Below are 16,823 nucleotides of genomic sequence, written 5' to 3' on the forward strand. Positions count from 1 at the left end.
TGAATTCTGGATAAAGTGATATTATTATCCAACCTTTTTAAGCAGTATGATTTTGAGGTGAGCTTTAATTCAAGGCATTAACTTAGATTAGCTTACATAAAATGTTCAAAAGCTGGGTGGCTTTAGTTTCTGAGTTCGGGAACAAGCACAAAGGTGGCAATATTTGGAAAGCAGGACAAATGGAGAAAAAAATTTTTTCTGAAATAGTTTCTAAATTACAAAATTTATTTTTAGTTTTTAAAGATGCGTTCTTCTTCATTTCACTGCCATGGTTCTCAGCATCATGTGCAAGGGTGTTTTACAACCCAGTCATTCTGCTGACCAGTCCTGCCACTAATTCCACAGTTCTCCAGAGGAGGCAGGAATCGGGGGTAGGCCAAGGGCTTCTGCTCTTAAGAAGAATATGAGTTGTTATAGCCCCTTCCCTTTTGAGCCCAGCTTCTCAGCTATAACTGTGTCTTACTTGCAATACAATAAAATTCCAGCCTGTATGAAAGAAGAGATGGGTTTTTTTGATCCACAGAATTCAGCAGCCAGAGCATTAGTTTTTGGGTTTGTTTTTTTAAAACAGCATTTGTAGCCACAGGCTCAGAGGAGGAAGAAAGGAGAGGGATTAACTCTCACAGAGAAGGTCAGAAACATAATTTACAAGCAAGGCAGAGGAGCAGCTGTATCTGTCAGCCTAATCAAGTCTACCAGCTGGAGAATTTACCAGCAACATGAAAACCACGTCCACCAGATGTCAGGCAATGCAACTGGAGGCCAAACATCTTTGGCTCGGTGCAGTGCTCTCCCCTCCCTCTACCCCCTATAGTTCATGTTAAAAGGTATCTTCCACAGGCCACCAGCAGGGAAAACAAGAACATTTCTACACAAGGGGCTTAAAACACGATCGTGCCCCACCAGATTGGCTTCGGTACTCAAATTACAGGTGACCTGTAAGGGGCGAGAGAAATAAATGGCTGCAAGTCATTCCTGTGCAAGAGTTCCTGTGGCTTGTCAGATAGTTTCTATTTGGGAACCATTTTGCCATTGGGAAGAAAAGAATGCTCTGAGGATCCTTTACTCAAATAACCATTTTTCCCTTCGTTCTTACACCTGTGCTATTCAGTACAGTACCACTAGCCACGCGGTTAAGTTTAAGCTAAGTAAAATTTAGAATTCTGCTCCTCAGGCAGACTGGCCACACTTCAAGGGCTTAACAGCCATATGTCACCAGTGGCTATTCTACTGGACAACACAACATAAATATAAAACATTTCCATCATCACAGGAAATTCTATTAGATAGTGTTGTTCTAACCTGTAAATCACCTTTAAAATGGGCAGTTATAACTCCTTTCTCTAAACACTATGAAATACAGCAACCTTTATGCACTCTCTTATGAAAGAAGTCTACTACCACAACGTAAACGCGGCTGCAGGTGCGGGGATGCGGCGGAGGGGAGCCGAGGAAGAGCGAGACCCGCGAGTGCAAGCCGATGCCGATGCCGCCTGACGCGGGGCTCTGCGGCTGCGCTCACAAAGCCCTGCGCTGCGGCCCGCCGGCTGGTGACGTGCAGAGGCCTGTCCGCGTGGGTATCCCATGACAAATAACTATGAACTACTCTTTCTTACATGTATCCTCAATTTGTTAATGATTTCACATATATCAGACAGTTTATATCGAAGTTTCCTTACTTATGTGCAAAACCAACCACGTCCTCTAAGAAAGAGGCCGCCCAACTCTGCAGCGTTGCAAATGAGGTGCTTTCATGCCAGGGAAACATCATATGCCACAGCTGTGTCTAAAAATTTTATGAACAAGGAGAACACGAGGCCAAGTATAAAATAAAATCCACAAATGAGGTTTCTTACTCCCAGGCTCAGCCTGGTGAGTGTGGGGAAGCCAAGCCACTCAAGAGGTGCTGCAAGGACATCCGGGTGATGGTTGTGACTCAGGGAGGGCCGTGGGCCATGGCACATGACACACAGGGCGCAAACCTCTGACTCTGCCATGAGGACACTGGCCAGGCCCAGCCAGAGCGCAGCGAGCCCAGGCCAGGTCGCACTGATCCGCATGTCAGCCGCCTCCGCCCTCCCACGTGCGCAGTGCAGTCCAGGCGCGTGGCTTTCTCTACCTCGGTTTCCTTTACCTGCTCCAACACTCCCTGCAAATTCACAAGTCCTGACAGCCCATCAGCTTCACTCCCATTTTCTCTACTCAATCCCAGTTTCCTCTTTTACAATTATTCACAATGGACAAAGAAGAGCAAGATGGGGAAAAAAAGGTTTTCCTAATCCTCCCTGCTCCATCATCAAAAGCGTAAGAGAGCTGCTGCTCTTCCTTGGGCTCATCAACTGTTCTTAATCAGATTCTCATAAAGATCACCGAGCAACTACCCAGGAGAGGCTGGGACAACCCACTCAGCCTGCTGGAGGTCCCGCCCTGGCTGCAAGGTGTCCGGGTTGCGCCCCAGTTCCCCGCTTACCTTGGCTTTCCCATCCTGGGCTGACATGTAGCCAACACACATGCTCTCCGTCGTGTGGCTCCACAGAAATTCCACTGCCATGGAGAACACAAATAGGCACATTCAGATCACAGATGGAAAATAAATCCTTGCTTTTTAATAGAACAGTTAAAGATAGCTTTACACTTAACACACTCAGTTCCCTACTTTCCATTTGCTCCTTCGTAAATGTCAGGATGATTTAGTGCTCAAACTGTGTAATGCCATTTACTGTGAAATGAAAAATGTATTTCTTTCTTGTCAAAACTTATGATTATTACATGTAAAATAAATGCTCTTCTGTTTGAAACTTGTAACATTAAAGACACACATGTGCGCGCACACACTCATATGCACAGTACACAATGATTTAGTAAATGTAATATTCCATAACGTAGTTTCCTTTAAATCACACACACACACCTTGGTTTCTAAATACCATTCTGCATGAAAAGGAACCAGGATTCCTTGAAGAAATGTCAATTCCCTGACTGGGGCAGAGAAAATATAAAATGATTCTGGAACGTCTTGTTGTGCCAGAAAATGAGGAGTGCTCAGAAATGATAAGGACTGATCAGAAGGACCAGGGGTCAGCTTGAAGGTCCCACGGGCCAAATCTGTGTCAATCTCAGCATCAAAATAAATAATCACGGCAATGAACTCTCACCGCTGAACACAGTAAGAACCAACGAGCACATACTAATGCAAACAAATAAATGAGTAAGTACGCGGGGGAGAGGAGGAAGCTCTTTCTCGCAGCAGAATGCCCACTAATAAATACAAAGTAAGAACTCAGCAAACCATCATGGCTGCTAAAACTAGTCGGTGAAAATTTGAAGAGGGACAGGCTATTTCCAGTCTCAAGGTGCTTCTCCACAAAATTCTTGTTAAATATAAAGAGGGGAGATGTAATGTAAGTTTACTGTAAAGAAACCTGATGACTACACTTGGACAAAATGATACGAGCCAACATCACCATGTAAGGGACAAATCAATGCAATGTGCCTCCTGACAAGACACCCTGAGACTCACCACTTCTGCGGTGCTCCTGCCAAAAGCACAGAGCAGATCTGCACGAGGCAGCCACACGGATCTGGGGCAGGAAAGCTACTAAAGAGCTGGTGTGAGCTCTTCAAAAATGTCAAAGTCAAAAAACACAAAGAAAGTTCGGAAACTGTTCCATTTGAAGGAGACGAACAAGATATGACAACTAAATGCAACGTGCCATCCTGGACCGGATCCTGGACTAGGGGTGGGGGGTGTTATAAGGGACATTATTAAGACAATTGATAGAGTTTAGGAAGGGACTATGGATTTGATAACAATGTATCGATGTTAAATGCTATGATTTTGGTATCTATATGTAATTACTTAGGAGAATGGCCTTGTTCTTAAGAAATACACACTGAAGTATTAGGAGTAAAGACCCCTGAAATTTCTATCTTCGTCTCAAATAGTTTTAAAAATTGTGCATGTTTAAATGTGTGAGTGTGTGTGTCTGTGTGCCTAAGGGAAGGAGGGAGTGAAGACAGAAAAACAAATGGGGGAAATGAAAACAACGGAAGAATCTGGGTAAAGGAATCACGGCTGTCCCTCGTACTATTCTCATAATTTTTCTGTAGTTTGAAATTACTTCTAAATTAAGTTACAAAAGGAAAAATCCACAAACATACAGAGATACACACAAAAGTTTGTCACCTTCAAGCACATACTTTCAAAATTCTAAGTTTTTTTAAAGGCATTTTTTAAAGTTTCGAGGCACTTCTCCAACAAAAATTTCAAAAGTCCCTGATAATAAAACTGCATTGCTCAACACTAAGCCCTCTGGGTCTCAGGCCATCCATCTGTTTATATCTCTGAGCTCATTAAGCCTGAAGACAAGTGTTTGAGTTGAGACACAACTGTGGGATCAGTGATCCTAGCCTCTGAAGGCTTTGCCAGACATGTGGGGAAGAAAGAACGAGTAAGGGACAAACGCGAGTTCCTCAGATACGTGGCTCATTCCCTCATCAGCAGCTAATTACCGAACCTGCCAACCTGCTACACAGACGCTGCGCTGAAGACGCAGGGAAGCAGTGTCACGCCACGAAGCAAGTTCTCCTCACCAGATGTTTTCTTCTTCCTCACACATCTCCTTTGAACTTCAAAAATCTTCAAGTCCAGAGCATGGTCTCGGGTATTCTAAATTGCCTAATAGAGCAAAGGCACTAGAGCCGTACCAAATTTCCCTAGAGTGATGGCAATGCAGATGTATTTACAAATACAAAGTTAAAAGAAAGTAACTGAACGTCTAGAAATTCAGTCTTCACTCTTTTCACAAACCCCCAAAAAAGTGGTGCATTGTACTAAGACATTTTTAATACCAACAGTTCAAATCAGTGTCTGTGATTGGTTCAGTATATAACTAGTTCAAGCTAGCCAGAGAAACTCAGCAGGAATTGTCTACAAGTTAAATCGGAGACTGCTTTTGAAAAGAAACCCTATTTTATTTATTTTAGTGCATGTCTTAAATTAATACAACAAGTTATTTCTTGGTGGAAGGCTTCAGGGAAGCAGGAGAGGGAGGAACTAACCCTCAGCATCTTCTGTAGGACTCAGTAAAGCCTGGGTGGGACGCCCGGCGCTCACGGAAATACGTCTTGTGGCTTATGTCATTTTAGTACATGAACAAACTGGACTTTTGGATTCCAAACCTGTGACCTTCCATTGTCCTATTGTCTGAAATTTACTCAGCTTGAAAAGGACTTATCATTAGTGTTACATATTAAGAGGATTAAGTTCCATACAAACACCAAAGGACCACAAAACATCAAACACAAACACAGCTCTGAACTATCTCTAAAGAAAAGCTTTTAAAACAATATTGAAATCCAGAGGTCATAAAAGACAAGACCAATACATTTGACTACATTAAAACTGTTTATAGTCTTTTCTTTACCATGTGCGGGGAAAAGTCAAGCAACAAACTAGGGAAATATTTGCAAGTCATAGCATTAAAAATGGACTAATTCTCTCTTTTTAATATGTCTTATTGATTTCAGAGAGAGGGAGAGGGAGAGGGAGAGGGAGAGGGAGAGGGAGAGGGAGAGGGAGAGGGAGAGGGAGAGGGAGAGGGAGAGGGAGAGGGAGAGGGAGAGGGAGAGGGAGAGGGAGAGGGAGAGGGAGAGGGAGAGGGAGAGGGAGAGGGAGAGGGAGAGGGAGAGGGAGAGGGAGAGGGAGAGGGAGAGGGAGAGGGAGAGGGAGAGGGAGCGGGAGCGGGAGCGGGAGCGGGAGCGGGAGCGGGAGCGGGAGCGGGAGCGGGAGCGGGAGCGGGAGCGGGAGCGGGAGCGGGAGCGGGAGCGGGAGCGGGAGCGGGAGAGGGAGCGGGAGAGGGAGAGGGAGAGGGAGAGGGAGAGGGAGAGGGAGAGGGAGAGGGAGAGGGAGAGGGAGAGGGAGAGGGAGAGGGAGAGGGAGAGGGAGAGGGAGAGGGAGAGGGAGAGGGAGAGGGAGAGGGAGAGGGAGAGGGAGAGAAGCATCAGTGATGAGAGAGTCACTGAACGCTGCCTCCTGCTCACCCCCTGCTGGGGATCGAGCCCACAACCCGGGCATGCGCCCTGACCAGGAACCAACCCCGATCGCCTGGATCCCAGGTCGATGCTCAACCACTGAGCCACGCCTGGCTGGGCAGGACTAATTTTCTTAATATATAAAGATCTGCTACAAATCAATAAGAGACAAATATCCAAAGATAAAGCAAAAAAGGGCATAAACAAAAGGGAATATGAATGGCTCTCAAATGCAAAGAGATGTTGTACATTTCTCCAACTAAAAGAACTGCAAATTAAAACCACAAGATACCATTATTCAACTATCAGGTAGGTTATCAGGTATCAAAAGGTTTGAAACAATACTTTTTATTTTTTTGGTCTGAGGGTAAAGAAATGAGCACTTTCATATAATGATGGTGGGAGTATGGCCATTTGGAAATACATTCTTGTAATTTGTGGTAGTTATGCCCTATAAGGTCATAGGTCATCATGAACAATTAGCTAGAAAATACGGAGCTACTGCTCCTAAGAGAAATACAGTGTTAGGTTCCTGCAAGTCTCTGGTCACAGCATTTTCAATCAATAAGTAACTTCATGTGGGCTTCTGTTTAAAGACATCTCATTTAATATATATTTCTTACAAGTAATTAATTATATTCAGTATTATACTAAAACAGTAGCCAAGAAGAGTTTAACATTTTCCTGACCCTGGATTACCTGCCCATGAATTTCTTTGGCTTTCAGCCTTCCCTATGCTCTTTTTACCGGCCATCTTCTCATGAATCCACAAATTAAACTACATTTCCAGCTTCTCCATGGTTTCGTTAAGCACTGTAGATGTTACTTTAACAGTTTCTGGAGCAGCACACAAATCAGTAACTTCCTCTTCCTTTCCCTGGATTTACGGTATTGTTGGTTCATTAACTTTGAACTCACAGCCAACATCACTATAACTCTTGCCTGAATGAAGCTTATCCCATGTGCACATTTTCTACACAGGACATCGCAACCTTCTTGCATTTACGAACACTAGGCAGCAATTCAGCACTATGCTTGGGGGCCATTTGAAACAGCAAAATCACCAACAAAAAGCACAAAACTGTGAAAAATGTGGCACAAACAGACCACAGAAAGGACACTTGTTTACAGTATTTTCACTTATTACACACATTTCTTTATAACTGAAATTTTATAAAATAATATTTTACTAGCAATGCATTGGTCTATTCTGTTGGGTTCTTTATAGTCTTCCCACTGCATTAAAAAGATTATGCTTACCCGGCCGGGCATGGCCCAGCAATTGAGCATCGACCTAGGATTCAGGCGATCAGGGTTCGATTCCCGGTCAGGGCCGCTGCCAGGGTTGAGGGCTCGATCCCCAGTCGGGGGCGTGCAGGAGGCAGCCGATCAATGACTCTCATCTTTGATGTTTCTATTTCTCTCTCTCTCTCTTCTTTCCTCTCTCTGAAATCAATAAAGATATATTTAAAAAAAAAAAAAAAGATTATGCTTGTGACTCACTAGATTGACTTCAGACCTCATTAATATAACTTCAGTTTGAAAAACAGTAATCTGCAAGATATATAGTTTATCTAAAATAAAAGGCAAGGTGGAAATGATATATAGAGATGTGAGGCCATTTTTGTGGAAGAAAGTAAAAGGGCACCATAGACAAGCATGTTTACAAATACATGGGCTCTCTCTCTGGAAGAGTCCCTTAGGAACCGGGAAGAATGGCTGCTACTATAGAGGGAACTGGCTGACTCAGAAAGTTGAGTAGAGGGCCGCCTATTTTTCACAGTCTATCCCTTCTGAAACTTCTGAATTGTGTCCTATTTTCATTCATGTTCTATTTTTTAAAAAACATTCGTAGGAATCTCAATTACCCTGCTAATCTATACTCTCTATAAAGAATTAATTTCTTCCTTGTTTATATTATGATATTCTGAATTACTGAAATTTGAGGTAATGGTAGTGGGACGTTAGCATTTCTTTTTTAACTCCTGATTTTATTATTCAATTTCTCTTTTCTGTTTAAAGTCATCTTCAGTGGCTGGGAGGCCTGGCCTCCCAAGATCAGAGTCATTGGAGCTGGTTGTTGTTGGAATGGGTTGAGTTGGGGGGCTGGGATGGAGGCAAGGAGACCCTGCTCTGCTGGCAGTCCTGGGTGGAGATGAACTGCACTTCTGAGCCTGAAGTGTGGCAGGAAGGGGATGTGGCAGGAGCAGCAAGGAAGCTGGGGATGTAGGTGCCACCTCAGTCCTCATTTCATTCTCTTCTGATGCTTCCCCACTGGGGGCATTCTCTGCAGTCCTGGAAGCTTGCTTGCTATTGCTATTGCTTGCTTGCTATTGTTTTCCAACTTGCAAACTCTGGAGAGGGACTTTAGCTCTGCATCCTGGACCTTCATCTCAGACTTGTAAAGGTCAGGCTCAAAGGGACCACTGGTTATGGCTACCAGCATGGGGCCACTGGGCATCAGTAGAACCGTCAATTTAAACTATGAGAAGGAGGGCAATTCCCAGTCAGGGCACATACCTGAGTTGCAGGTTCAATCCCCAGTCGGGGCACATTCGGAAAGCAACCGACAGATGTTTCTCTCACATCAATGTTTCTTTCTCTCCCCCGCCCCCACCCCCACTCCCACTCCCAACCTTTCTCTAAGCATGTCCTCGTGTGACGATTTAAAAAAAAATTCTCTGCCTGGCTTCATATCCCAGGATTTCTTGCAAGGAAAACAGAACTCTAAAATCAGAAATGTCTTGGGCTAGATAGTTGCTGAGTCAGGTGCTGCTCCTTAGCCTTAGGTGGAATGGTTCACCCTAGGGCACTTTGCACAGTGTTTAAGTTACTCCTTACTGCATAGAGATAAATTCATTTTTAAAATGAGAATGAGAAACTGTAAAGAGAACCACCTCCTCTTACCTCTGCAGGTTTTCCCCCCATGGTTATTAGGTTCTTTAAAACCCAATAGGAGGTTCATACAAGGATGCTTCCCTGTCCTGACGCAGAATCCTTAAGCTACGTATAACGCACGCCCCACTAGGGCCATGAAGTAGCTCTGAGCTGGCCACTTCCCTGAAAAACTTTCACCTCTGATCTGTCTTGGGAGGGTTGGGGATGGAGGTCTATGGTACCCCAGTTATAGTAAGCCAAAAAAATAATCATCCCCTCTCTCCAAGGCTCACTCTGATTTGTTCAAGATTAAAGAAAGGAAGAGAGGGCTGTGGATCAAGTAGTAACAAGAGCCCCGAAGGACACCTCTATGCTCTCCCTGTTTTATCATTTTATTTATTGTGTTAGAAACTGCCGGAAATAGGGGGCACTGGCTGGGGCTTGGAAGTTCTCTGCTGAAAAGAAAAGCATTCAGTAAAACAAGTTTTATTGAAACATGATTTCATTCATTCAACAAATATTTTTCTAGGATTTATTACCGTTTGAGCACATGAAAATTGACTATAAAATTTGTCAAAATGTTTTTCTGAGAGTTTTAGGAGAACCAGAGTAATAAGAATTACTTAATCACTAGAATTCTATTCATAAATCTTTGTGTTTTTTATTTCAGATGGAAAACTTTGTGGCCAAAAACACTACATGGTTAGATTACAGCTAAAACTATACTCCTCATGATGGAAAAGAAAATTACAGATGAAAATCTATTTGCAAGTGTAAAAGGTGTATTAGTGATATTTAAGGGAAGGAAATTTCTGTGTTAAAGCAAGCAAAGCAGGTTATAGCTACTTGTAATCAACATCTTTGTGTTTTAAAAACAAAAACTACAAGTGCTAATGGGTAGCTACAAAATAGTCATGGGATTGTAAAGTACAGCACAGGGAATATAGTCCAACAATGTTGTAACAACTATGTATGCTGTTAGCTGGGTACCTGAACTATCGGGGGAAACACTTTGTAAAGTACATGATTGTCTAACTGCTACGTTGTACACCTGAAACTAATACAGAATACTGCTGAATGCAAACTGCAATTAAAAAATAAAATTTTAAAAATACAAAAACTAATTCAGAATTATATAAACCTCAGAGCACTACTTCAACAGATTAATCCAACAGCAGTTGTTAAAGAGTTGAGATATCACGTTAGCCTTACTCACTTTGCCTCTAAGAATAAATTACTTGCCGGCTGGCATGGCTCAGCGGTTGAGCACTGACCTAGGATCCAGGAGATGGGGGTTCGATTCTCAGTCAGGGCACATGCCCGGGTTGTGGGCTCCATCCCCAGTGGGGGATGTGCAGGAGGCAGCTGATCAGTGACTCATCATTGATGTTTCTCTCTCTCTCTCCCTCTCCTCCCTCTCTCTGAAATCAATAAAGATTTTAAAAAGAAAATAATAATTTATTTAATTTGCTTCTTTCCATCTCATCCCTAAATAAGAATCAAAACGCCAGCCTATCTCTTAAGACCAGAGTGAAGATGTAACAATCCCAAAGCATTGCTGGGGCACTAACGAAATAAGCTGCCAAGCACAACACTGAACCTTCCTATAGAACAAAGTTTCAGTTGTATTTTTAAGACAAGTTATTAACATCAGATGAACATCCTTAAATCCTTCTTTTCCCACTACCAGCCTAATAGGTGATCTGCCTTCTCTTTGAGGGTTATTTTTATGATACTGTGAGCCCAGCAGAAGTCTAGCCATAAGTGCTCATGGTGGCATGTGCCACGAAATGGAAATAAGTGATATTGCTGGGGCCCCAAGAAGGAAGATCCTTTGAAGTGTATGTGTTTATACATGCTCACCAAATTTTTCATGCCAGTAAAACCAAAAGACAGTTTAGAATTTTAACTTACAGTAAAATGACATTTTATTTTTTTAATGTTCTGGGAAGCATCAAGTCAATCTAACATTTAAAAAGAATTTTTAAACTGCAGCTAATTTTGGTAACAGTGACAAAAATAGTACTTGATAGACAATTTTGTCTTTTCTGAAAAGGGGGGTGGGGAAACACCACATTCAAGTTCTAATTGGCAACTGAAGAACAGTTTGATTTGATAGAGCTAAGTATAAAACGACAAAAGAATTCATTATCCTTAGTCAATTATGTAAGCAACTGCAAAAACTGTCACAGAGGAAATCACACAATATGCCATTCAGGGGACATTCAGACAGGCCCACATGGGGCCTTCAAAGGTACGGGTGATCGCAGTTTCTTAACCTGGGTGGCAGGCCCACAGGTGTTCATTTTATTATTATCCTTTATAACGTACAAATATATTACACTTTTTTGTACTTTATTTTTATTGTTGGCACTATTACAGATGTCCACGTTCTCTCCCCCTCCCCCCCCGTCCCTCTGGCCACCTCCACACTGGTCTAAGTCTGTGGGTTATGCATACCTGCTCTTTGGCGAATCCCTTCACCTTCTTCCAACCTTGCCGCCCCCCACCCCCACCCGGACAGCTATCACTCTGTTCCATGTATCCATGCCTCTTCTTTATTTTGTTCATCAGTTTATTTTGTTCATTAGATTCCATATATAAATTAGATCATATGGTGTTTGTCTTTCTCTGACTGGCTTATTTCATTTAGCATAATAACCTCCAGGTCCATCACTGCTGTCACAAAAGATAAGATTTCCATTTTTTTACAGCCGCATAGAATTCCACTGTGTCAATGTCCCACAGCTTTTTTATACACTCATCTACTGATTGGCACTTGGGCTGTTTCCAGATTATTGTAATGCTGCTATAAACACAAGGGTACATATATTCTTTCCAACTGGTTCTGGATTCCTAGGATATATTCCCAGAAGTGGGATCACTGGGTCAAAAGGCAGCTCCATTTTTAATTTTTTGAGGAACCTCCATGTTGTTTTCCATAGTGGCTGCACCAGTCTGCATTCCCACCAGCAGTGCACTAGGGCTCCCCCTTCTCCAATCCTCGATAGCACGTGTGACTTGTTGATTTGTTAATGATAGCCATTCTGACAGATGTGAGGTAATATCTCATTGTGGTTTTAATTTGCATCTTTCTGATGATTAGTGACGTTGAGCATTTTGCTATGTCTCTCGGCCATCTGTATGTCCTCTTCGGAGAAGTCTATTCAGGTCCTTTGCCCATTTTTTAATTGAATTGTCTTCCTGGTGTTGAGTTGTACGAGTTCTTTATATATTTTAGAAATTAACACCTTATCAAATGTATCATTGGCAAATATGTTCTCTCATACAGTGGGTTGCCTTTTAATTTTGTTGAAGGTTTCTTCTCCTGTGCAGAAGCTTTTTAGTTTGATGTTGTGCAATTTGTTTATTATTTCCTTTGTTTCTCTTGCCCTAAGAGATATATCAGTAAAAATACTGCTACGAGATATGGCTGAGGTTTTACTGCCTATGTTTTCTTCTAGAATTTTTATGGTTTTGTGACTTACATTTAAATCTTTTATACATTTTGAGTTTATTCTTGTGCATGGTGTAAGTTGGTGGTCTAGTTTTCACTTTTTTTTTTTGCATGTACCTGTCCAATTTTCCCAACACCATTTATTTAACAGACTGTTTTTACTCCATTGTATACTCTTGGCTTCTTTGTCAAATATCAATTGACCATATAGGCATGGGTTGATATGTGGGCCCTATGTTCTGTTCCATTGATCTACATGCCTGTTCTTATGCCAGGACCAGGCTGTTTTGATTACAATGGCCTTGTAGTATAGCATGATATCAGGAATTGTGGTACCTCCAAGTTTGTTCTTCTTTCTCAAGATTGCTGAGACTATTCATTGTCTCTTTTGGTTCCACATACACTTTTGGAATATTTGCTTGAGATACGTGAAATATGCCACTGGTATTTTAGTAGGAATTACACTAAATCTATAGATTGCTTTGGGTAGCATGGACATTTTAATGATGTTAATTCTTCCAATCCACAAACATGGTATATGCTTCCACTTATTTGTATCTTCCTCTGTTTCTTCTTCAGTGTCCTATAGTTTTCTGAGTACAGGTCTTTTACCTCCCTGGTTAAATTTATTCCTAGGTACCTCTTTTGTTGTTGTTGGAATTTTTTTCTTAGTTTCTCTTTCTCACAGTTCATTATTGGTGTATAGAAATGTCACCAATTTCTGAATATTAATTTGGAATCATGCTACTTTGCCTACTTTGTTTATTAAATCTAGCAGCTTTTTGGTGGACTCTAGGGTTTTCAATGTACAATATCATATCATCTGCAAATAATGACAATTTTATACTTCCTTCTTTCCAATTTGGATGCCTTTTATTTCTTCATCTTGTCTGATTGCTATAGATAGTACTTCAAGTACTATGTAGAATAAGAGTGGTGAAAGTGAAAATCCCTGTCTTGTTCCTGATCTTAAGGGAAAAGCTTGTAGTTTTTGCCCATTGAGTATATGATACTGGGTGTGGGTTTGTCATATATGGCCTTTATTATGTTGAGCTATGTTCCCTCTCCACTTTGCTGAGAGTTTTTATGATAAATGGGTGCTGGATTTTATCAAATGCTTTTTCTGCATCTACTGATACGATCATGTGGTTTTTAACCTTCATTTATTTATGTGGTGTATCACATTTACTGATTTGAGAGATCTGTACCAACCCTGCATCACTGGAATAAATCCCACTTGATCATGGTGTATGATCTTTCTAATATATTGCTGAGAAATGGTGACTATGACACCCAGAGAATGACTTGGCATGGGGATCCCAACAGCTGTATCCCAGCCTCCCCCACAGAGCCCCAAACACCAGGTTCTCCCCAGACAACTCTAGTCCACAATGCCCTCCCTCCACCAGAGCCCAGGGTGAGTGACTGCAAATGAAATTTTGTGTATTGGCCCTTTCAGAGAGTGCCTGTTTCTCAAGCGGATTCCATCTCTCCTTGGCCTACAGAAATCCGACTGCTTTTCACAGCCTGATGCTATGTGGACGCCTCTTCCTGGCTCTGGTGCTCTAGGCTGGAGAGCCCGGCCTGGGGTTTAGGCCCCATGCTTCTCAAGGGGGAGGCCCCCACAGCTGAGGTATCCCTCAGGAACCTCAGCCACTGCCCACAGAGGGGGGCAAGCCCTTTTCATGTCTCCAGCCTTCCTAACAGTCTCAGTGTGGCTTCTTCTGTAAATCCCTGGTTATAAGATTCCTCTTCAGCTAGATTTTAGTTGGTTATTCAGGGCACTTCTCTTTGATTTCGCTGTATTTCCAGTTTGGTCCTGGGAGGAAGTGAGTATAAGATCTACCTAGCCTGCCTCCATCTTGAAAACTCTAATTACATTCTTCTTTTAAAAGTATATGAAACATTTCATAGTAAAGATTTAAAAAAAAACAACACAGGGAAAAGGAGGTAGCTGGCAATTAGAAGCAATAGCGTGTACAGACTTAATTATCAGTATCATGAACATATTCCTAGGTAGCAAAGAATCTGAAGTTATTCTCTAAGTAAGGTGAGGGTAACTTAATGGGAAAGCAACAATGACCATGTGTGCTCATCAGTGATCGGGCACTGGGCTCAACTGTGCGCCTCGAATCTATTTAGGACGAAGGATTCCAATATAGGTTTGTCACAAAGGCCACTAGCCAAACACACAGCCTTTTTACCCCCTAAGAGCCCATATACCTCCTAGTCTGAACTGCTTAAGACTTTCCTTAAATACAAGGAATCTGTTTCTCATTGATCCCCATGCTCACTGCTCCCTACTAATCGCTCTACGGCAGGAACCCCAAAACCTCACAAAGTCAGGCTCCCAACAGCAGAGTGAGGGCAGGCTACAAGAGAAGACATGTACCCATATAGTGAGACTGGCCTTTCCACGACATATTTGCATATACTCTACTTGCTCGTATTGAACCACAAGCTTAAACCAGAAGTCATTTTTTCCACTGGAAGGCTTGATGTGTCTTTGTTTACACAATTATTAGCCATACTATTTACAGCGGCCTCAATAAAGCACTTCTGTAGAGGCCTGGAAAGCACATGTAATTGTACTTTAGCAGGTAAAAATATATTGGTTTTTATTTTTCTCAAAAAGCAGAAAAAATTAATTCTTCTCAGCTGTTTCATTCCAGGGGCAAAGCATTTGCTTTGCATTAAAGCAGTGATTTGTAGGCTGGGCTTTGCTAGCATCTTGCGATCTGGGGGTGGGAGGTGTTGGGATGGGTGCTGCAAACACATTCAAATCCAAACTGTCCTTTTAGGAGGCTGTTTGCTGACGCTGCCTCTGCCATCCATTTAAACTGTCTCCATACTGTCTTCTTGTTCCTGGATACTCCTCATTACCCAACACTTTCTACCCATACTGTTCGTTTTTAAGAGCTTCTGAGGTTATTTTATGTGACCTTTCATTTTCCTAAAAGAGTGGTCAATTTCTTTTAAAATTCCTGCAAAATAATCAATAAAAAAATTCCATTTGGTGCTTAATTTATTCATCTAATAATTACTGGGAGCCTACTATGGAGGGTGGGTAGAAAGTGGATACGACACAGTCCTTGTCCTCAAATGATTCACAGTCTGGTGATGTGAGTCTTATAAGGCAGTGCAATCTTCCAATAATTGGAAAGATATTTCAAACCTCTGAACCGTCCATGTGAGTCATTAAGGTTCAAACACCTGTGATCTATTCCTTTGAAATAATTAGGTTCAGAAAAAGGGTTAAGAAGTGCTGGCCTAGGGGGAGGAGCAGACACTTTAACACATGTCTAGGATGTGTCATGTGAGTGCCAACTGCATGCTGCAAAAAGAACCCAAGAAAGGAACAAATCACCTTGGAGAAGGGCCTCCAAAGGACTGCAAGAAGATTCCTTTCTGTCCTGGGTCTTAAAGTAGGAATATAATTGGCCCAGGGCATTTCAAGCACCAGTAACAGCATGTGAAAGTTACTGGGGGGGAAACATGACCCTTTGGGAGAAGACCAAACAATCTGGAGTGGCCAGGACGCGGGGCTTTGCAGATGAGTGGAGAAAAAGACGTAGTGGTCAGAAACAATGCTGAGCATGTTCTGGGGTCCTGTGGAGGAGGTACACTCCCATCAACTCAGTAGTTCCATCCACCTTGTAGGGAAATGAGCAACGGAGGTAGGACTGTGAGTGTGAGTGTGTGGGTGTCCTCATCGAGGAAATAAAAGTAGAGAGCATGGGAGTGATAAAGGATACATATTTTGCTTTTATAGAAAGTTATGCAACATTTACTTAGATGTGTGGACAAACTAATTACATGTACTTATATGGGTCTTATTTGAACTACCATCATCCCTCTGATCCTGGGACTGGTGTAGCTCTCTAAGTCACAGTCAGGTCAGGCTCTCTTTTTTGCCGTTTCTGCTTCAGGAAAGTCTGCTTCCCTCCTGATTTCCCATTTTCAGACCATACGTAGGTTCTCTATACAGAGAGAAGTCTGGTGGGAGCACGGAAGTGGGAGATGAGTAGAGGTGGGAATGAGACAGTCTGGAAAAGAGTGACTAGGACCTGCAAAGTGGAGGGCACTGATTACATTTGTCCCAGAGGCTCCAAAGGAGAGAACTAGGATCCAGTGATACAAACAGAAGTCTGACAGTCTGAGTTGCCTAAAGATGAAACAGAGCATCCTGATTTGTCATTGTATATTGTTAGACAAACTAGAAGGTCATTTGGCAGTGAGGGGATTTGAAAGGTTTATTAGTTATCTATTGCTGCATAAATTACCACGAAATATAGTGGTTCAAAACAACAAACATTTATTATCTCAGTTACTGTGAGTGAGGAATTAAGGAATGGCTTTGTTGAGTGGTTCTTTCCCACGATTTCTTATGAGATTTCAATCAAGGCATCTGCCCAGGGCTGCAGTCAGCTGAAGGCTCACACTCAGAGATTCCATG

General features: G+C 42.3%; 1 protein-coding gene across 9 annotated transcripts in view; it reads right to left on the bottom strand.

Moving 5' to 3' along the window:
* TASP1 (taspase 1) overlaps positions 1-16,823 on the bottom strand; it is a 271,602-nt gene that overhangs the window by 125,637 nt on the left and 129,142 nt on the right. For 7 of the 9 annotated variants that reach the window (XR_013999595.1, XM_081148213.1, XM_081148214.1 and 4 more), the window contains one exon: positions 2,471-2,544. The exons of the other annotated variants lie outside the window; for them this stretch is intronic. Coding sequence is in view for 6 of the 7 variants with exons in the window: in XM_081148213.1 (XP_081004339.1) it covers positions 2,471-2,544 (74 nt within the window). In the remaining variant the exon portion in view is untranslated. The remainder of the gene's footprint in view (positions 1-2,470; positions 2,545-16,823) is intronic. 9 annotated transcript variants of the gene reach the window in all.

Source organism: Miniopterus schreibersii (genome assembly GCF_964146895.1).
Source record: "Miniopterus schreibersii genome assembly, chromosome: 10".
Taxonomy (NCBI): domain Eukaryota; kingdom Metazoa; phylum Chordata; class Mammalia; order Chiroptera; family Miniopteridae; genus Miniopterus; species Miniopterus schreibersii.